General features: G+C 46.3%; 1 protein-coding gene and 1 pseudogene across 1 annotated transcript; one reads left to right on the top strand and one right to left on the bottom strand.

The window, feature by feature from the left end:
• Positions 1-3,754: 3,754 nt before the first annotated feature.
• Positions 3,755-7,496, bottom strand: NOG (noggin). The gene has a single exon (XM_061615321.1). It carries the CDS (start codon positions 5,547-5,549, stop codon positions 4,875-4,877), a length of 675 nt encoding a protein of 224 aa, XP_061471305.1. The 5' UTR covers positions 5,550-7,496; the 3' UTR covers positions 3,755-4,874.
• Positions 7,497-8,892: 1,396 nt separating this feature from the next.
• Positions 8,893-9,035, top strand: LOC133382623 (U1 spliceosomal RNA; annotated as a pseudogene).
• Positions 9,036-21,436: the final 12,401 nt, after the last annotated feature.

Here is a 21,436-nt window from a genome sequence, read left to right as displayed (position 1 = left end):
CTTGATCATGCGGCTGAGGGCACTGCCAGGCACTTAAAAGATTTAGGGCACAGGCCCACAGTATAAATTTTCATAAAATGTGCATATGCTAATTCATATGTAAAGCTGCAAATTTACTTTATGTTTTGGAGCAGGGGGACGGACCCTAAACTTTGACTCTTGTTGTCAAGAGCATAATTTACCTCTAGGCAAATGAAAGATGGCGACTGGCTGGGAGATTCCCTGTACTGTGCTTTGTAGTGTGTTCACCACCCCTATAAGCAAAGGGAAGGGACAAGAGATCTGGAACCTGGGAGAAAAGACCTTTACATCTACAACTTCTGATGAGTTGAAGCTGAATGTATGAACTGTCCCCACCACCACCACCGGAAGGCACTGTGATGGAATAGACATATGAAAGTTCGTTCCTTGACAATTAATCTGTGTTGGCTCAGTTACGCGTCCATGGAACCACCTCATACCTCCATCACCAGCAATGAGTGTGTGTATGGGAGAGAGAGGAATAGAAATCTGGACCTGTGTGGGATGAAGAGTTCTATTGATCCTAATTAAAAGGCAGAGTGCACTAGAAGGAATCCTAGTTGTAAAGCCACTAGTCAGGCCTGGAACATGTGTAGCAAAAACAATTTTTTGTGTTGGAATTGCTTTTTAATATGTTTTTAAACTTTTTTTTTTTTTTAAAAACCCAGTATGTTTTTAAACTTTTTTTAAAAAAAGATGTCTTGAAAGCTTTTCAAAAATGTTTTAGTTTTGTTATAATGTATTTTAAAGTATTTTTAAAATGATGTTTTAAAGTGTTTTTAGTGCTTTTGTTTGTCGCCCTGGTCTCCTGCTAGGAGGAAGGGTGGGATATAAATCAAATAATAAATAAATAAATTCCTTCCTCCCAGTGTCTACAGCCTGCTCCACCTCTGGAATATGCCATACTCCAAGGTCAGAGGGTGTAGCTTCCAGAGAGCACTGAGCCCAGTGCCTTTTTATAAGGAAATGACTTGTTGACATGTACCAGCATATTAGAGGCATGAGGTATGTAGTTATTAAGTTAGGTTAATGGGTTATAGGAAGTGGACTGATAAGGCATTAATTGCTCCTGGTAACGTCTGAGGTCTGGAAAGGTGTGAAATCTACCTGAGGTCACCCAGGCCCATAACCACAACCCACTTAAGCTCTATTTTAAACTATTTTAAGCTGGTCCACAGTGCAAGTTCTCAGTTCATTCACTTTGAAGCAAGTCCCCTTGAAAGAAGTGGCAAGATTTTCTTTGAGGAAAAGTGCTAAAAATCCTGACGAGGGCTCTGTTAGGAGTCAGTGCCATTCCAAGCAAAGTAAACTTGGTGGTGTAAGTAAATCTGCGTTGGAGAGAACGAAGCCTAGACAATTTGTATTCACCGCCTTAGGTTGAACTGGGTTGAGGATCCGGATGTCCGAAAACTAATACTGGACCAAGGCTGCGAGCCTATGTATGTTTACTCAGAAGTAAGACCCGCTTTGTTCTGTGCAATTTGCTTCCAATCAAGTCTGCAATCCTACAGACACTTACCCGACAGCAAAGCCCACTGAGCATAAATAGGCCTTACGGGTATGCATGCACGTCTGTGTAGGGTCGCAGCCTCAGTCGGAACACTTACCAAACAAACGGGCACCGGAGACGTGCCAGTAGTCACTTTGCGGGGGGGGGGGGGACGATCAAGACCTGGTTCACATATGAGCCAAGATCCGCATTAAAAATGCTGATGTGTTATGGGTATGAAAGAGAAGCAGAAGAGGGAATTCGCTTCGCGATCCCTCCTTGGGTGAAATCCACGTGAAATAACCTAGGAGCAAATCGCAGGCCAAGAGGACCCCGGGTGGTTAACGCTTCCCTGTGTGTGTAGGGATACCCTTCCCTTTTCTAGCAGAACTCCTGTACCTTTAACACGGCCTTCGCCAAACTGGTGTCCTCCCGATGTCTTGGACCATAACTGCAGCGCTGCCTGGGGCTGATGGGAGTTGTAGTTCAAAATACCTGGAGGGCACAAGCTTGGAGGAGGTTCAACACAATGAGCAGAACAGTTCGATAGGCGCAACTCCGCAGAGGTGTGAACGAGGAAGTCCCACGGGGTCTTCCTTTAAAAATCGTGGATTGCTTTACCATGAACTGACTCGATGGTTTGCCCACCACAGTCCTCCATCTGCGAGGTGGGGTTCCAGGGTTGTAGTAAGGATTACCGATGCAATGTGCGGATGCAGGGCTAGAAAGGCTATGTACAGTATAACGCGGCGGTGGCGGGGGGGGGTTGATTGGCCCCTGTTGAATTTCTGTAACGCTGTTCTTGAGAAGCAGCCGGCCAGAAAACAAAGGTGACTGCTGCTGAAAGCCAAAGGTGCAGTACAGGCGTGCCTATGTGTGTATGCATGCATGCGACAATCTGTTCTGTTCCTATGATTCTTTACCCCAATAGCTCTCACATGGTTTCAACAGGGATGAGAAAGCTGTGAGCCTTCCGATGTTTCCGGACTCTGACTCTCATCAGCCCCAGCCAGCCAGCATGGATAATGGTCACGGATTATGGGAGTCGCGTGGTGGTGGGGGGACGCACAGGTTCTCTAGTCTTATACTACCCCCCTTGCCTGGTTCTGTAATTACAACCGCATAAACAGCATTGTAAAATAAGAAAGCTGCATACCTCCACCCTTTTAACCACATTTATTGTACAGGCGAGGCAAAAAGAGAAGAGTGCGTGGGTCTGACTAATCCGGATTTAGTTGATCTTGAGTTCAACGTCTTCCAATCTGAAACTGCCTGCCTTCCCTAAAATTGCAACTGTAGTCTTCTCTTAAAGGGTAGTTGCTGTTGCACTAAAACCAGAGCCAAGAGCGTCTGCAGAAATATGGGGGGGGGGATTACTACAGGAGATTGGCAACTAATTCCAGCCACTGTTACATTTAGAAGGGGGGACAAGCTTCCTCCTTGCCCTCCTCTGCATACACCTTTGACCAGAACCGTTTGCAAGGGGTGGTGGTGGAGGGATGGTGTCCATCACCTTAGGGATTCACACTCCGGAAAGTGGTGGTCGGGTTGGAGAGGGACAGGGGGAAAAATATCTCAACTTCGGGCCAACTTCAATGCAAAAAGGCAAAGGGACGCAGCCAGCAAGACTGAGAGCGTGTGTGTGGGGGGAGTGTACTGGAAATTGTGCGGAACGAGCCTTCTCGCTTTTTCGGAAGCCAAAGGGTTAAGCTAAAAGGGGGCGGATAGGCAGAGAGGGGCGCTGGCTCGCTTCTGCCTAGGATAGGCGACTGTCTCCAGCGAGCACTAAGGAACGCGTCGTCGAGGGTCAGGTTTCAGCAGGGCTCGACCACAACGGTAGGTGTCAGAGACACGTGGCTCCTTGTAAATGAGATGTCAAAGCGGTAACCGCTGAGCTCCCCTCCCCGCCCGCCTCGCCTAAGGCGTCTCTGCCTTGTGCCTTCCAGGATGGGTGACAGCCAAAGCCGGGAGGGGAGGGGGAGCAGAAGTAAGCGGCATCACAAAGCAAAAAACATCTACCGGTCCCGTCCATTCTCCGCCGTTTTAAAACTCTCTCTAAAAAAACAGAAGGAGGGGAGTTAGATATTCCCTCTTCCAATATGAGCTGCGCTCCCGTTTTGTGCATGCTAACTTGGGAGTCACTCACATGGAACTCGGTGGGGCTTACTTCCGAGGAAACACGGATAAGAAAGTGGCCGGAAGAGCAAGGAAGAAGTATGGTTTTGCTCCTCAGGGTTCGTTGGCAACATGAGAGGAAGGTGATTAAAGACAGCCAGTGTGGTGTAGAGATTAGAGTAAGGCCGGGTTCAACTCTCCAGTCAGCCACGAACCTCCTAGGGTGGCCTCAGGCCAGTCACCTTCTGTCTGCCTAGCCTACCTCACAGGGTTGTTGTGAGAGTGAAGTGCGGAGGTAGAGAAGCATATATGCCACCCTGAGCTCCTGGGAGAAAAAGGCAGGGTTTTATATATAATAAAACAAACAGCAAGATCACTTCAAGGCCTCACCAGCAACACAATCTGACCTTGAGCCCCCCCACCACAGAGAATCCACAGGGCAGGTGTTTTAGTGGTTGATTTTAATTCTGAACTGAACTTTTAACTACAAGAGAATGAATATAAAGAATAAATAGCAGACTCTCTTCCATTTACAGAGGGTTAAAGACATTCCAACAACAAAAATTCACTATATACAGTAACATGTGTCCTAAGCTTTTATTATAACAGTACCTGGAAGTCCATAAAAAAAATCCACACACAACGCACTCATACATTTTCCGAAGAATGGAAAATACTTTTTATATATTTATATATATATATCTATAATGTTTTTTTTTCTTACCAAAAGTTCACGTTTCTTAAAAAAAAAAAAAACTTTTGGGGGGGCGTGTGTTTTGAAATTCCCCGAATGCTTCTTTCTGGAATATAAATTAAAGGGGGTGGGTGGGGAAAAAAAGATAACCTTAACACGGCGATCGAGGCGAGTACTCTTTCAAATACAGTAGAGAAGGGCGATTCCACGTTGTGACACTGATCTCTGGAACAGGAGGTTTCAAATGGGGGTCTCTATTAGCCATCCGCACAGACGCGCACTTCTGTCACCTCGCAACACGCGCACGCGCACTCGCAGGCATACCAAAGCTACAGCCTCCCACACGTTAACAGTGCAGCGCAACGTGCTGAACCAGGAGGCCGACGTTGTCCGTAATTTTGAGCGTATCAAAGTCCACCGGAGTCCGCTTTATTTTTGGAAAGGGGTGGGTGAGGAAGAGCCCGACGGAGAGGAGAGGGGGGAGACGCTCCTTTGCGGCGCGAGGGTACTGAAGCGCAGCGCATGGCTCCCTCGCCCCCCTCTCTCCTCCCGTCCCTAGCAGGAGCATTTACACTCGGAAATGATGGGGTACTGGATGGGGATCCACGCGCAGCGCTGACCACCGCGACGCTGGCACCTCCACCGCAAGATGGTCAGATGCACTGACTTGGCCGGCTTGCAAACCATGCCTTCCGGGACGGAGCAAGACCTCTTGCTGAAGCAGCTGCCCGCTTTCACGTACCGCGGCCAAAAGCGGCCGCCGAGGTCGTTCCACGCGTAGAGCACCGGGCAGAAGGCCTGAGACCACAGCCAGAGCTGCAGCTTCCGGCGCAGCTTCTTGCTCAGCCGGTGCTTCTTGCTCGCCGGGAGGCCCCCATCGTAAAACTCCAGGCTTTTGATTTCGCTGGGCATCGCCCCGGACGGCCTCTGCCGCAGCAGCAGGTCCAGCTCGGCCAGGTCGTCCCCGCCCAGGCGATCCTCGGGCAAAGAGACCGCCATGAAGTTCGGGTCGAAATGGGTGCCCAGGAGGGTCCGCAGCAGCGTGTCGTTCAAGTCCTTCTCCTTGGGGTCAAAGACAGGATCCGGGTGCTCGATTAGATCCACCAGGGGCAAATTGTCGCTAGGGGCCGGGCGGATGTGGAGATAGTGCTGGCAAGCGCCTTGCTCCAGCCGGATCCCCAGGAGAACCACCGACGCGTAAATAGTCACAACCCACTGGGAATGATCCATCCTCGGAGGGAGAGAGCGAGAAATCGCGGGGAGGGGAGCGGGGAAGAGGGTTCACCGCGGAGCCAGGCCGAGAAAACGCATGGGGGAAGCTGGGCACCTCTGGGATGGAAGGGAGGGAAATGATGGTGGGGTATCCAAGCCAGGCGTCGCTGGGAAAAGGGATCGCCTTCGAGATGCGCCACTCTAAGTCCCCCGGTGCAATTCGCTGCCTCACTGCGCGCAAAAGCCTCGGATGAGTATACGGGAAAAAAAACCCACCACAAAACCCAAACCAAACCCTCGGGCGGAGATCTGAAGTCTCCTTTGGCTCAGCGCAATTGTTCCTCTGGCTCCGGGTTTTGTGGGTGTCCGTGTCACTCAACCGAAGCTTCTGCAAACTTCTCCTCCAGCTCCCGTTTCTCTTTGCAAGCCTGCAAAAGCCGCCGCCGCCGCGCACGTTGGCACCAGTTTGTCTGCTTCGCGAGGATCCAGCGCCTTTAAATTTCCTGCCCTTTCTGCTCCATCGCTATGGAAACCACCGACTAGCTCTCTTCAGGCACCTCTCTCCGTTTCAAAAAAAAAAAAAAAAAAAACGACGAGAAGAACGGGGAGGGGGGTGGAGAGGAGAGGGTTGTGCGATCCCTCCGCTATAGCAAAGTCCTGCCGTGAGCGGTTCCTTCAGCCTCTGCCCCGTCAACGTCGAGCCATCCACACCAAGCGAGGCCAAGGGGCGAGCGTCTGTGTGTCTGCGCTCCGCTGCAAACGCGCCGCGGCTCGAGCGTGGCTTAAGAGGATGGGGGGGGGAGAGAGGTTCGCTTGTTTTTTTCCTCCCCCTTTGCCTCCCTGCAGCCAGCAAACGAGGGCTTGTCTTAGTGGATTCCAGCCCTGCTTTCCACGAGGTTGGCCATTCCTCCCCCTTCTTCTTCTTCACCCCTGCCTCTGCTAAGTTACGAGAGGGCTTTGGAAATTCGGCCGGGTGGGTGGCAGCTTTTAGAGCATGCCCCCCGAGCAGGAGTTCAGTCCCAGAGGCAGGAGGGTTCTGCAACCTTGCAAGGCGCCCCGTCGCTCCATGTGTGTCTCTCCCGGCTGGGTTCTCCACGCTCGCTCCTTTCGCTTCCCTCCTCCCTCCCTTCCTCTCAACTCTTTCCCTTCCTCTCGCTTTTTTTCTTATTGCCCGGGTACCTGGTCGCTGCTGCATTTATTTGCGCGGCTACACACATGAGCCCGTGATGTAATTCATAAGCGCTCTTGTTGGCTCCCAGCCTAAGAAGTTCTCTGCAGACGCCTCCTTTCCCAAAGCGTGAAATTGCCGGCTAATGCTCAGCCAAGCTGGAGGAGAGCGCCCTCTGCTGGGGGTAGTTTGAGGAGCAGGGCTCTCGTCCTCCCTCGGGTAAGTTTTTGAAGTATGCCAGGCGTGGACAAGAAACGGGGTTGTTGCACAAGCACGATCGAGAGGTCTGGAGGAAGCGCGTCCACCCTGCTTTGCTTTGTGCCCTCCCCGCCCCAAGTTTTCTGCCTCCTCTTTTTCTTGAAAGGGCAACTGTGAAATCCTAGAAATATAGAATCTCCTTGCATAAAAGCATCCCAGCAGACCCCGGACTGTAGACTCGGGCCTCAAAGACTTGCAAGGATGAAGAGCTCTTCATTTCCTTGGGCGGTTCCATCCATCCATTGTTTTACTGGCCCTCCCTTTTCTGGAAGTGATGGTCGACTATAGCCAATATGATATGGGCGGGGCGGGAGACCTGTGGCAATTCCCATCATTCCTGCGCCTATTGGCCATGCTGGCTGATAGGAGTTGGAGTCCAACAACATCTGCAGGGGTCACAGGTTTTCCCACCCATGTAGTGTAATCATGTTCCACTCTCCTCAGTCTGATCCCCTTGAGACCCCTCCTTGAGCCCCTGAACTGCCTTTGCGGCCACTCCTGGATCCAAGTGCAAGCGCCTTCCCTTCAAAACCCTTCACGGCCTCTTCTGCCCTTGTTTCTCTGCTTTTATACCTCCCCTCCCTTTGCTCCTCCAGCTCAGCCACTGCCCACCCTCTGAAGGCCAATGCTCCACCCCTTTCTCCCTTGTGCTGCCTTGCATGCCTCAAGTTGCCTCTCAGAACGCACGTGTGATGTTAACCCCTCTCTTGCTTTCCTATGAAGTCTTTGGCTTAGGCTGCAGTCCAATACACATTTACCTGGGAGTAAGTCCCATTGAACTCAATGGAGCTTACCTCTGAGTAGACATGTATTGGATTGCAGCTTTTTTCCCATGTAGGGAATGGAAAGATCAGTCAATTTCAGTTCTCCTACTTTCTCATTTTTCTAATCTTAAATTCAGTTCTCCAAATTTCTGCCACAATTTGCAATTTTTTAAAGAAAATTTAGTGCAAATTTCTCCTAATCGATCCATTTTTGTAGGTAGTTTTGACTAATGTACATATTTTTGCAAGGCATTGCTCATCATATAATGCATTGCTGCATGTTATTTTCACTTGTATATTTATTTATTTATTTGTATGCACACTTCCCCCTAACATGTTTCAATAAGCCTTTTAAGTTGAGACCTTTTCCCAGTCTGCTTTTGTGTTGGAATTGGTTTTTAATATGCTTTTAAACCATATTTTAACAATATGTTTTTTAACCTTTTTTAAAAAAATGTCTTCAAAGCTTTAAAAATGTTCTTAAAGTTGTTTTGTTTTAATGTATTTTAATGTCTGTTTTTATGATGTTTTAAAGTGTTTTCAGTGCTTCTGTTTGCCGCCCTGGGCTCCTGCTGGGAGGAAGGGGGGGATATAAATCAAATAATAAATAAATAAAATAACGTGCATTTTAATAAACATTGTTCGGTTGGTCAACTGCATCGCAAAACTCGAATAAGTGCAAATTTTGAAGGGTGGCTGTGTTTCAATTCTCATATTGTTTTGGAAAGTGCAAATTTGACAGGTTCAGTTTGAAATGTGATCCGAATTGAATTTCTTGCTTCCTAATCCAATGCTAGTCTTACTCAGAGCAGACCCATTGAAATTAATGGACACGGCTTAGACCCATTGACTTCAATAGGCAATTGATTTCAATAGGACTAGCATTGGACACAACCCATAGTTTCCATACCCTACAGCAGAGCTGGACAACCTGTAGCCTTCCAGATGTTATTGGTGTTCAGCTTCTGTCATCCCCATCCTTTGGCTGTGCTGGGTAGGGCTGATGGCACTTGGAGTCTAACGTCACCTGGAGCACCAGCAGCTTGTCAATGGGTGCCCTACTGTAACTGAGTCTATAGCTAAGCCTAAGCATCTGAAATTGAAGCCCTGTACAGATGCTCATAAAAGTTGCATGGGAGTGCATGCCGGCCTCATCCCTTCTACCCCCATCCTGTCCACATTAAAGGGGAGATACCATGATCATGAAGGTGGTTTTCCCAGGGTGAGGCTCATCTATTGCTCTCCGGGTGTGCTGACCCCTGCGATTTCCCCTAATGTGGGAAACACGACTGCATAATTTGTGGTAATAATTTCCACATTGAATAGGAAGGCCTGGAGTGGGATTGTGAGTACTCAGTGTGTTCAGCTGGATGCAGTTACAACCCTCCCCATGATCAGGGTTCCCAATCATGCAGAAGGTTCTAAGTGCTTACAGTCTCCTTCAGATCTTCCTCCTCAACATAGGAAGGTTGGAAGTGGAGGGCGTGGATGGTGCACGCAGACTCACGCCTCCGCAAAACCATTTAAGAGTGCTTGAAACAACCACCTATCGCTCCTCATTTCCCCCTGCCTCCACTTCTTTCATGTTCCTCTATAGTTTCCCGTGTCAAAGTTTAGATTGTAAGCTCATTGGGGCAGGGTCATGTCCTTTTGTATTCTGTAAAGTGCCATGCACGCTGATGGTACCATAAAAAGAAACAAACGAGTCTCAGGGGGGGGAGTGCACCATTGGATTTGGATGAGGGCAAGCCCAGACTCAAATCCTTGTTCAGCTACAAATCTCACATGAATGGCATTGGGAAGGTTGCTATCCAAAATCTTTCTCGGAACAACAGGTGCATATAAAATGGGATAGTACTTGACAGAGATTCCTTAACTCTTTGGAGAAAAGCAAACACGTGAGAAGTCCTCATCTCTGCCCTCCTTATTCTTTAGAGGGTAGGAGGAATTTGTTTTCCCTCTTTCTCTGGCTGGACAAAGAGTTTGAACTATGATACCTGCTTCCTATATCAGCTAGGCCTACCAAGCCATCCCTGGCTTTTGGCTATGGATGATGGGAGTTGTAGTTCAGTAACATCTGGAGGGCACCACATTGGTTACCCTTGAGTTAGGCAGTGATATTTTGGAGGACACCAGCTGCTCTAGAAGCCAGCACCATCTCAAAGAGCCTGCTTTCCAGAGAGGGATAGGGGAGGCAGTATTGCATGCAAGGGTGTTGTTAGGGGATGGCACAGGGGCCCCAACCCTTGGGTCTTTTGTGACAGGCCCCATACCTCCTACCTCTTCCCTCCTTTTCAAAACTTTAAAAAAAACTTTGCTTGCAGGATGACTGGACAGTCAAAATGTAGTGCCAGTGAGACCCAACCACCTGCCGTTTTAACTTGCCCAGAGGCATTGCATGCAAATTATGAGTCATGGGCCTATGCCCTGAGTTCTCTAAATACCTAGCAGTGCCCCTGGTTCCTTTACATCAGGGATAAGGAGTCTGTGGCCCTCCAGACATCGTTGGACTACAACTCCCATCGTCCCTGATCATTGGCAACAGTGGCTGGGGGTGATGGGAATTGGAGTCCAGCAACATCTGGAGGGCCACAAGTTTCCCCTCCCGGCATTTACATTATTTCCTCTGGTAGTTTATTGTAAATAAAGAATATGTTTGAAGGTCAAAGCACTTGACACATTCAGAAAGGGCATGTGGAACAATAGATGGGGTGGAAGCCTCCAGTTCTGTTCCATAAAAGGCCTGGCAATTCCAGGATCAGAGCCTGGAAAAGTTACTTTTTTTGAACTACAACTCCCATCAGCCCCAGCCAGTATGGCCACTGGATTGGGCTGATGGGAGTTGTAGTTCAAAAAAAGTAACTTTTCCAAGCTCTGTCCAGGATTGTCAACTGGGTATCTTCCTGTGAGATTTCAAGTCCCGTACTCAAAGCTGTTTGGGATTCTGAAGATCTGTTCCGCCTTCAGACTTAATGGACTGTGGCAGGTACTGGACGTTTCTGCAGTGCCAGAGGCTTCCTGCTCCAATGTGGCACAATTGCTTCATTATGGCAGGCCAGTGCAGGAAACCTCAGCACCAAAGGTGCTGTGATATCTTCCTGTATGTGGGCTTCCCGTGGGCATCTGGTTGGCCAATGTGAGAACAGGATGCTGCACTAGATGGGCCGTTGGCCTGATCCAGCAGGGCTTCTTATGAAATGGGGCAAACTGAACTTAAAGGTGGAAAAATGAGAAACTGAAAGAAACCATAATTGACAGATTCAGCTATCCCTACCTGTCAGATGGATACCCTGGTAGATAAATTCTACCCTCATGGTTGGGGGCAGCATGCTTCCGAATCCCAGTTGCTGGAAACCACAGGAGGGGAGAATGGTCTTGCACTCAGGTACTGCTTGCAGCCTTCCCGTGGGCATCTGGTTGGCAATGTGAGAACAGGATGCTGCACTAGATGGGCCGGTGGCCTGATCCAGCAGGCTCCTCTTATATTCTTGCCAGACTAGAATAGCAGGCATCTGTGCGCATCGACAACCCCCAAAACTGAAACGGAAAAACCACACTAGCCTCTGATAAGCTACCAGTCAGGGGCTCTGCCAGGTTTCAGGGCTCCCCCTGCCCCAGACCAGATGCCTTCTGCACCCCCTGCCACTCTCTTCCCCAGTTACTGTCCTGGTAAGAAGGGAGGGGAGAACCTTTCGCTCATCAGAAAGAACAAGGGACTTATTCCCCCCTCTCCTTTCTTGCCACGCAGTGGGGAAGGGACCCTGTCCTCCTCCTATCCTTTCTCGGTTGTCAGAATGCTGCCTCCAGGCTCCAGCAGACCCGACAATCTCTAAACAGTCTTTTCAGAAAGGTTAGAAAAGGAGCAGGGTCCTTTCCTCACTTCCTACCCGCCTGCTGGGCAGGGGCTGCCTGACACTTGCCTTACATTTATGAGGAGCCTGAGGGTTCAGTTGCCTCCCCCCCAAGAAGCGTTTGGGCAGCAGTGCATGCCCCTCTGTGCCTGCTCCCTCCCTCTCTCCGCTTGCTGGAAACCTTTCAAGAGGGGAGAGTGGGCTTGCCCTGGGGTCCTGCTCTGGGGGCTCCCGTAGGCATCTGGCCGGCTGCTGTGAGAACCGGTTGCTGCTGGTCTAGATGGGCCATTGGCCTGATTCAGCAGGGGTCTTCTTTTGCACTTTCCTAGCAGGTCTGCTTTCTGTGCTTCCCAGAGGAGCACCAGAGCAATGTGACATCATAGTGCATTGCATCACCAAAGCGCTTTTAGGAAGCGGAGGGAACGGTGTGCAAGAGTGTCTGCTGCCATGAGTGGTTCAAGCCCCTTCTTCTGAAGGCAGGTTACAGCTCTCCCCACGATCAGGGTTCCTGATCATGCACAAGGTTCAAAGTGCTTACAGTCCCTCTGCCACCATATAAATTTAAGGCAATTGGCAGCCGCCAACCATCCCCTCTCTAAACATCAGGATGCTCAGATGTTCTTCTGGGCTGCGCAGAGCCTTCTGGTGACCCATAGTCTGGCTCTAGTAGCACCACTGTTCCCACAATGTTCCAGCACATATCTTCTTATATCATATCTTCTCATGGTGAAACCACAGATAGGCTGTTGAATTTTCCCTCAACGGAATGTCATTGGGAGATTGCATGATGGAGTGCTTGTTCTATTGTGAAAATACTTTCTATGTAGAAAATAAGCATGTTGGGTTGATAGGTCCTAGAGTAGCCTTATTTCTTATGTACAGGGAGTTTAAAAAAAATATTAGGAAGGCTGCCTTGTACCTTTGGAAATGGTGCAGTCCCTGGGAGGACTGTACCATGCACTTTTCCTGAACGTATAGACTGCATTCCAGTAATCTGCACAGTCACCCTGTAGTGCAGGACAGTATAATCATTCCATTACAGGCAAGCTGAGATTTGGTGGCTTTTCTAAGACTACCTAAGTGAATTCCCCATGGGAAGTAACTTCTGCATTGCTAGTAGTAAATGTGAATGGGTCCAGATAACTGACCTTCTAGGTAGGTACATCCACACCATGGTAAATTACCCCATAATAAACAATTCTCTGTATCCCCCTCTAAGTCCCGCACAACTAGCAACCCACCAAGTTGAGTACAGTCTACCCAGCAATAGGACCCCTTCCCCATTTTTGCAGTTTCAGAAAGGCTGGAACACTGGAGGCTTTTTGAATCTCTTGGTGTGCCCTCCCCCATGGCTGATAGGTTCCTTTTGGCGTGGTGGGTCACTGTTCCACCTCATGCTAGGGAGAATGTGACTGCATTTCAGCTTCAGGCATTTGGTCAAATGTGTGATCAAATGACTGTTTCCACTACCTCTGAGACATTTCCAATCATTTCACTAGAAAATATATAAGAAATGTGGGTGCACTTTGTATGCAACATGCACTCTTAATTCAGGCAATAGAATACATGGGGCACAGTACTAGACTTCTATTAAAGTTTAACAACAGACCCACCACTGTCTTGCATGCATGGTTAATTTCAAGCATCTCTTGAAATAAATCAGAGCTTAAGTATTTTGCTTAAATGGGGCCTTACTTGATAGATTTTTCTTTCAAACGTCCTCTTCTCAGCTCTGAAAATCACTGAAGTCAATAATAGTGCTCTCCACAGAAGTACATCATGGCCTTAAGTGTTTTACTAGACCATGTCAGAGTACTTTACACCATTCTCATTAAGCTCTTGATCAGGAGTAGCTCAGTCCATGAACATGTTTTTGTTTTGGAAAAAGAGCTCTAATTTTGCAATATTCCTTGTAATCTCTTGCTCACCTCCCTTGCACTATAATTATATTTTCAAGAATTAACCAACCTACCTAGGGCCATGATGAGTTCTCCAGTCTGGAAAAAAATTAAGAACAGATGTGTTTCTTTTTAAAAAAATAACTCTTTGACTCATCCAGATGTTCTGGGTTTGATCCAAGGAGTTCTAGGTGAAAATTCAGAGTCCTGGATTATATCAAAAGAATTGGCCAATATGATCATAGTGACGACCACCTCTTGGTTAATATTTCTGTGGCTCTGTGAAATATGGGAACTTTATCCAGTTCTCTTTTTAAAAATCAGCCAATTCCGTTTGTAATGAATTATTTACAAGTATGCAAGTTGCAATTGATATGGACAAAACATGTTTTGGGTCAAGGATCCATTGCATACACACTCACTCATATCAATAAACCTAAGTATCTAGGTATGCTTGTTCATGTATATCAGATATTATTTCAACTGCTAAAGTTATCAAGAATGCCTGGTTAATATTTCCACTCACTTCCTTTTGGAGTTGAAAATTGCTTTGGGGCTGGAGGGGTGGGGAGCTAGAAGGATAAAATATTTTAAACAGCCCTTTGCCTCCTTCATTTCAAGGTCCAAGTTCTCAATTCTACATAGAACAGGGAGCAATGGTGTGCTAAATAGAATCTCAGTGAAAATTTATTGGCTCAATAAACAATAAAATATTACTCAACATTTTCAAAATCACCCTCTCTTTTATTTGGAGAAAATAATATACTTCTTCTTTTTTAAAAGCTAAAATAAATTGGAAATGAATGTTCAGAAAAATGAATGTATAAATCAGGGGTAAGGACCCTGTAGCCCTCCAGCTGTTGTTGGACTACAACTCCTATAATCCCTGGCCATTGGCCATGCCCAACAACATCTCAAGGATCACAGGTTCCTCACATTTGGTATAAGTCAGGTATAAATTATTTATTTATTTAATTCATATCCCGCCCTTCCTCCCAGTAGGAGCCCAGGGTGGCAAACAAAAGGACCAAAAACACTTTAAAACATCATAAAAACAGACTTTCAAATATATTACAACACAACAACCATTAAAAACAGTAAAACAAAACATATTTAAAAACATGTTTAAAATAGCTTTAAAAACATTAAAAAAAGAAGGTTTAAAAATATATTAAAAAGCAATTCCAACACAGATGCAGACTGGGATAAGGTCTCTGCTTAAAAGGCTTGTTGAAAGAGGAAGGTCTCCAGTAGATGCCGAAAAAATAACAGAGATGGTGCCTGTCTAATATTTAAGGGGAGGGAATTCCAAAAGGTTTGTGCCACTACGCTAAATGTCTGTTTCCTATGTTGTGTGGAACAGGCCTCCTGATAGATGGTATCTGCAGGAGGCCCTCACCTGCAGAGTGCAGTGATCGACTGGGTATATAAGAGGTAAGACGGTCTTTCGGGTATCCTGGTCCCAAACTGTATAGGTCTTTGTACACCAAAACTAGAACCTTGCACTTAGCCTGGTAGCTAATAGGTAGCCAGTGCAATTCTTTCAGCAACGGAGTGACATGTTGGTGATAACCTGCTCCAGTTATCAGTCTTGCCGCCGCATTTTGCACAAGCTGCAGCTTTCGGACCAACCTCAAGGGTAGCCCCACATAGAGTGCATTACAGTAATCCAACCTGGAGGTTACCAGTGCATGGACAACAGTGGTCAAGCTATCCCTGTCCAGAAACGGCTGCAGCTGTCTTACCATCTGAAGCTGGTGAAACGCACTCATAGCCATGGAGGTCACCTGGGCCTGTAGTGACAAAGATGGATCCAGGAGCACCCCCAGACTATGGACCTGCTCTTTCAGAGGGAGTATGACCCCATCCAAAGCAGGCAGCTGACCAATTATCTGAACTTGGAAACCACTAACTCACAGCATGTCTCTTGCTAAGAATGACAGCCATTTTATTGGCCCTCAACCAACCCACCACAGAGTCCAGGCACCAGCCCAGGGCTTGCACAACCTCTCCCGATTCAGAGGTTACAGAGAAATAGAGCTGGGTATCATCAGTGTACTGCTGACACCTCACCCCAAATCTCCTGATGACTGCTCCCAAGGGCTTCATATAGATGTTAAACAGCATGGGGGACAAGATGGTACCCTGTGGCATCTCACAGTACAAGTGCCAGGGGGCCAAAAGACAATCACCCAATGCTATTTTCTGAAAATGACCCTGGAGATAGGATCGGAACCACTGTAAAACAGTGCCTCCAATACCCATCTCACCTAAATGAAACATGATATATTGTTATCACTTTAAAAATCCATGCATCATGTGCCAGGCAAGGGGAATGATAGAAATAATAAGTTTTATATGGCTTGGTATCATTTTATTACTTATTTAAATGACAGTGCAAACCCCAATCCTTGCAGCTCCGCTACATCACACAGGATTCTTTGGGAAGACACAATGAGATGGCTGTGCCAGTGATTTCTCCTCCTCTTGATTTTATACTGTTAATAATATCCCTGTTATGAGATGACACAATTGGCTCTGTATTAAGCTGTGCCTTTTCCTTTAGCTGACAATTGATGCTTGCTGTGGCCCTTTGTATGGTGGTTTTTTCTCCCATGTCTGTTTTTACCTTTTTTTTTTATTTAAACCTTTTTAAAAAAGGGATGATAAAATGATGTCTTCGCACTCCATATGTATCCCTTAACAGCTAACTCCATCAATTTAATCTAGTTTTGTTTTGGGGTGAAAGAAAATCTTGCCATCATTAGTCATTCTTTGCCTGCCATGGTCTTGATAACACACACAAATGCCAAAGGATCGTTCTGTCACCATATGTGTAACAAGAAGAGAATTTAATAAGAGTTACCCTTAGATTTACTCCCAAGGAGACTGGTTGGTAAGTTCCAGAGAAACAAAGATGGTTGCCTATCTTTAAAAATGCTGCTTGGTGGACACTCCTATCACAGCTCAAGGGATTCACAGAAGGCCAAACTGTACATTAAATGTATGCCTTGCTGTTACTTTAAAAATAACAAGACAGGTGAGCATCAGGACCAGGACCTCTGTGCTAACACTGAGTGTCTAACTCTGTGCCCCTCATGGAAATCACCCTCTCCAAAATGGCTATTTCCCCAAAAGGGAGGCTTCATTTGGTGCCATCAGGAGTATGGTTCAGGGGGAAAGGGTTGAGCTCCATATTCTTTCATGCTGTGGACGCAACCCCCCTTTTTAAAGCAAAAACAAGACACATGAAATGCACATATGCATTTAATGTAGCATTGCATTTTGTTTGGCCCTGATTCCATGCCTGCCTTTGCTCTGAGAAAAACAACAAATAAATTAGACAATAAAGCTTATAGACTACCCTTCATCTTCATTTTATGTCTGTCAAAAAAAAAAGAGAAGTTCTGCCCAGAAATGAAGCCAGAGTTGGCTTCAGGAAGATAGTGTTGAAAGAAGCTTGCAAATGCTCATAAAGTAACATATACAGCTAAGCACGGACGGGGGAGAAATCTGCTTTGGCTAACATTTTAATATGAACCTATTTAACTCACACTTCCCAAAACAACAGATGAACTGAAATGCAGCTGTCCTTTGAAATTCGCGCTTCTGTGAATTTTGTGATACAGTTCTCCAACCAAAAGATGTATACTCGAATGCATATATTAGGGCAGGGATACCAATGTGGTGCCCAGGAGATGTTGCTGGACTACAACCCCCATCATCACAGGCCATTGGCCATGCTGTCTCAGGGTGATGGGAGTTATAGCCCAAAACATTGGAGAGGCCTCACATTGGCTATCCCTCCATTAGTGGAAGCATGCATTAAAATGCATATAGTAATGAATAGGGCTGTCCACAGCTTTCCCCACCTGACATAACCCAGCCTGACCCAGGGACCATGCTCCCTGCCCAGAATCTGGCTCCAAATCAATTCAGGGCAGGGCTAATGTTTAATTAGGGTTTTTAAAACCAAGAGCAGGAGGGTTAAATCCTGTTGGGTGCAGAGCACTCCTTTGAAAGTTCTTTCCCCATAGGGAAGGCACATGTAAAGGAGCATCCTGCAGGACTGAATCCCTACTACCTCTCAAAATACCTCTCTGCCAGGCCTCCTCCTGGCCTGTTTCCAATGTCCCATTGTCACAGCAACTGCCAGGATTTATCTGTATCCATGGCACACCCTCCCTGGCTAGTGGTAGTAGGCCCAGGCAGTTGCCATGGGAATGGGCCATGAGGAAGCCTGGGGTGAGTTGAGAATCTGTGGGGCACTCTTTCCTCTGAAGGACTGTATCTTCCCATATGAGCCTGTTCAAGCTCAAAGATCTTTGGGGTAGGCCTTTCTCTCAGTCCCGCCACCCTTACAGACATGTCTGGTGGGAACATGGGAGAGGGTCTTCTCGGTGGCTGCCCCAAGGCTCTGGAACTCCCATTAGACTGACTCCCTCCTTGCTGTTCTTCCACCAGCAAATGAAAACTTTCCTTTTCCAACAGGCTTTTGGAAGCAAACTGCAAATGCTTTTAATAGTGTACTGTTCTACATATCTTTCTCTTTGGATTTTTAATGGATATGTTTTAAATGGTTTTCATTCTACAGATAGTTTAATTACATTAAATTTTTGTATGTTTTTATCTGTGTTTTTGCAAACCACCTGAGTCCCAGTTTTGGGGGAAAGGTGGGATAACATTAATATTAATAATATTAATATTGTTAATATTATTGTTATTATTATTATTATATTTCAGGGCTGGTTGTGTTTAAGGAATATCTGCTACAAACTGTTAAAGGAGTTTCTGCCACAAAGGGTGAGAGAGAGAAGTTTGCTGACACTGGTGTGTAAGCAACAGGGACTGTCCTCCTCTGGAAGTTACAGAGTAATTTTAGCAAGGGAATTGTACCTTAGAATGTAGACATAAATGGATGGAGTTGGCAGGAAACCTGCAGTGCAGAGTTGCATAAATCCCAAGAGAACCGATGTACTGACACAAACAAAATTAACAACAATGAAGGAAACTCTTGAACCACAGACACAAGTTGCTTCCAAGGAGCATTAGCTGTGAAATTTCAAAACCAGGCTCCAGAAAATGCACAGACTACAAGCTGCTTTAACCATTATTCTATGTATGCTATACAAGGGTGGGAAATTGCTAGATCAGCAGTCTAGATTGGTCTTTGCTAACTTGGTGCCCTCCAGACGTTTTGGATGGTAGCTTGTGCTGGCTAGGGTTGATGAGAGTTGTCTTCCAATGCTTCTAGAGGGCACCAGCTTAATGAAGGCTGGTCTTGATTCAGAGCTTTGGTTCATATTTTATGGGTCAACAGTCCAGACATGGTGCAGGGAGATTGTTCATGTGTGCAAAATGAACAAGCTTCCAGAATATCCCACTATTTTTATATTAGCCCAAACACTGGACATTTTAATACTAGAAATAAAAAGTCAAAATTACAGCACTCATGCCACTCTCACTTTGGCCTGGAGCTCCTTTGCTTGTTTGCTTGGTTTATAAATAGCACAGACATTGGAGGTAGGAAAATGGACCCCCTTCTGGAATCTGCTGCCTTATGCTACTGTTTTATACATTGCATCATGATAAGGCCAGCTCTTAGTGCTATCATGATTTTTGGGACACTCATCAATGATACTTGCAGCCACTGTGTTTTAAACATGGGCCCCCACCACACTGGGGCCTTATAGTAGTATACTGATGGCATGCTAGTATGGAGCCTGAGCCTATTTTATGCCCTGCAACAGGGTCTTATATTATATAAATTATAAAAATTTTCCACATCTCTGAACATGACAGCCAGGGCTGCAGTTTGTGTGTCTGCATGTGCATGCCGCTGAAACCACCCCCGAGATATTGCAGGTAGGGGTGCGCACTAAACACAAGATTCAGTCTGGACGCTAATTAGAAGCTTTGGAAAACAGCCTGCCTCTGTCCAAGGTGCTTTCTAGGCTGCCTGATTCGGTTTGGAGTCCATCTCAGCTTGCTTCATCTCTCTCCTCACCATCTGCTATTGGGAAATCAAAATATGGCTATAACTTTTCCTTTTGACAGAAGTGGATGAAATTTGCAGGTGTAGTAGCCCCTCCAGAGTAGATAAAGCCTGCCAAACTACAGGCAGATATATCCAGGGACCCTTGTGTTGGGCATATTTAAAGTTTACTTTTTTAAAAGAATATGAAATGTATATAACTTTTTAATTATGGGACAGACATGGATGAAGTTTGCACCCCTTCTGAGGGCATCAATCCAGCCAAATTTCAGAAGGATAGTTGCGGTGGTATTTCTACAAGGCAGCTGTTACCATTTGGGATGGGTCAAAAAGGAATCATTTCACACACACAAGTGCTTAATGGACAATTGATCTGAAAATTGCAAGCATGAGAAAGGTGCCCCTGGGTAAGAAGCCTGCCACATAGCAAACAAATAGATCTTGGGGGTTTTGTGCTAGACACCTTTAAATTTTGTTTTTGAGTTTTTTAGTATCATTCCATCTGATTACAAGCTTGATCTGTAATCAGTCACAGTGGAGGATTACCTCTGCTCTCTGTTTTCTCTCCCTTCCCCAATCACTCCAGCCTGGTGTTATTCCTTATATAGTAAGCTTGGAGATATTACATTTGCTTTTTAGCAGACACATGTATGCAACATTTTTTTTTAAAAAATGTCCAGATCACCAAGGCACCACAAAGCGCTTTAAGGGTCCCCACCTTGATTTGTGCAGCCTGTTGATCAGTAAAAGAAGGGAGTACAGGCAAAGGATCTGTCTTTGGGTCTGGGACCTGATTTCATGGCTACATTCAGCTCTGCACAGTTATCTGTTTTGTCTATAACAGCTAGTTCCCACCACTGCCTCTCTCTCTGAAAAGTCTGTTCCCCAATATCCCATCCAATTTATAAATAAAAGTTATCCCCATCCCTTCACTTTCTCCCCTATAAATGAGTGAATTAAGTCCTGCACCTGGGGACAACACAGTGGTGGGGCCCAACATGTCACCTCTTCTTGATACTGAGGGCCCCATCAGCCCAGATGGGGAGCAGCAAGAGATCCCCTTTTGTCCCCATCTGTCATGAAGTTAAGCATTTCACAAGTATGTAAAACACAGAATACAGTCTGAGGCCCAATATCTTTCTTTTCAGACCTCAGAATACAGTTCAGCAAGAACACACACACACACACACACACACACAGGTCATCCCCACCACACACAAATGTATTCATATATGTGAGCTAGTGAAAAGAAATAGGATGGCTCCTTTAAGTTGCTCTGTCACTGATCCTCCCCCCTCTCTCCATCATCCCTGTTTTAAAAATCCTGTACTATCTTAGAGTCCATTTCCCCTCAAAAGGTGGAGACTTTTGTCTTGGAAGCTGCATTTGTGCATTCATCTCCTGATAAACTGTTTATCTTAGTTTTTATGAGGGCGCCTTACAGCAAACCAGCCAGAGACAAGACCTTGAGTGTTTGTCTTTTTGTGTTTGTGCGTGAAGAAAGGGAGTAGGAGGTGGCAAGGTATTTATACCGCTTCTCTTGGTTCTGTATATCATGGAAGGTGGACTTAACCCTGTCTGTCTCTCACAGCAGTATCTTCTGCAATAAATTCAGTGTGTTAGAATTTTCTTGGATGTAGTCCCACTTGCCTAGAAGAGGGAAGGGCAAGGGGTGGACTCCCCCCCCCCGCCTCCTGGGACACACACTGCAAGTCAAGCAAAGGAATTATTGGGGGGGGGATAAAGTCTAATTCCTACTTTTCCTTATTTCATCTCAGTACCAATTCAGGAAATGCAGACTAATGTAAATGCTAATATTAGCATTGTTTTGATGTGGCTGAAGTGGGGGTGAAGGAAGAATTCCCAACATACATAGTAAGGATCCCTTAATACATCTTACTTACTCTTTAACATAGGTTGGCTTCTCTGTCCTATTCAGACTATGTCTTCACCAGCTGGTTCCTGATGTGG

The sequence above is a fragment of the Rhineura floridana genome, chromosome 3 (genome assembly GCF_030035675.1).
Source record: "Rhineura floridana isolate rRhiFlo1 chromosome 3, rRhiFlo1.hap2, whole genome shotgun sequence".
In the NCBI taxonomy this organism is placed as follows: Eukaryota; Metazoa; Chordata; class Lepidosauria; order Squamata; family Rhineuridae; genus Rhineura; species Rhineura floridana.
The sequence above is the reverse complement of the archived record's forward strand: the minus strand, read 5'-3'. Positions and strand labels throughout refer to the sequence as shown.

Excerpts from the sequence above, each read along its gene's own strand:
- NOG (XM_061615321.1), bottom strand. The coding sequence starts at position 5,549 with ATGGATCATTCCCAGTGGGTTGTGACTATTTACGCGTCGGTGGTTCTC.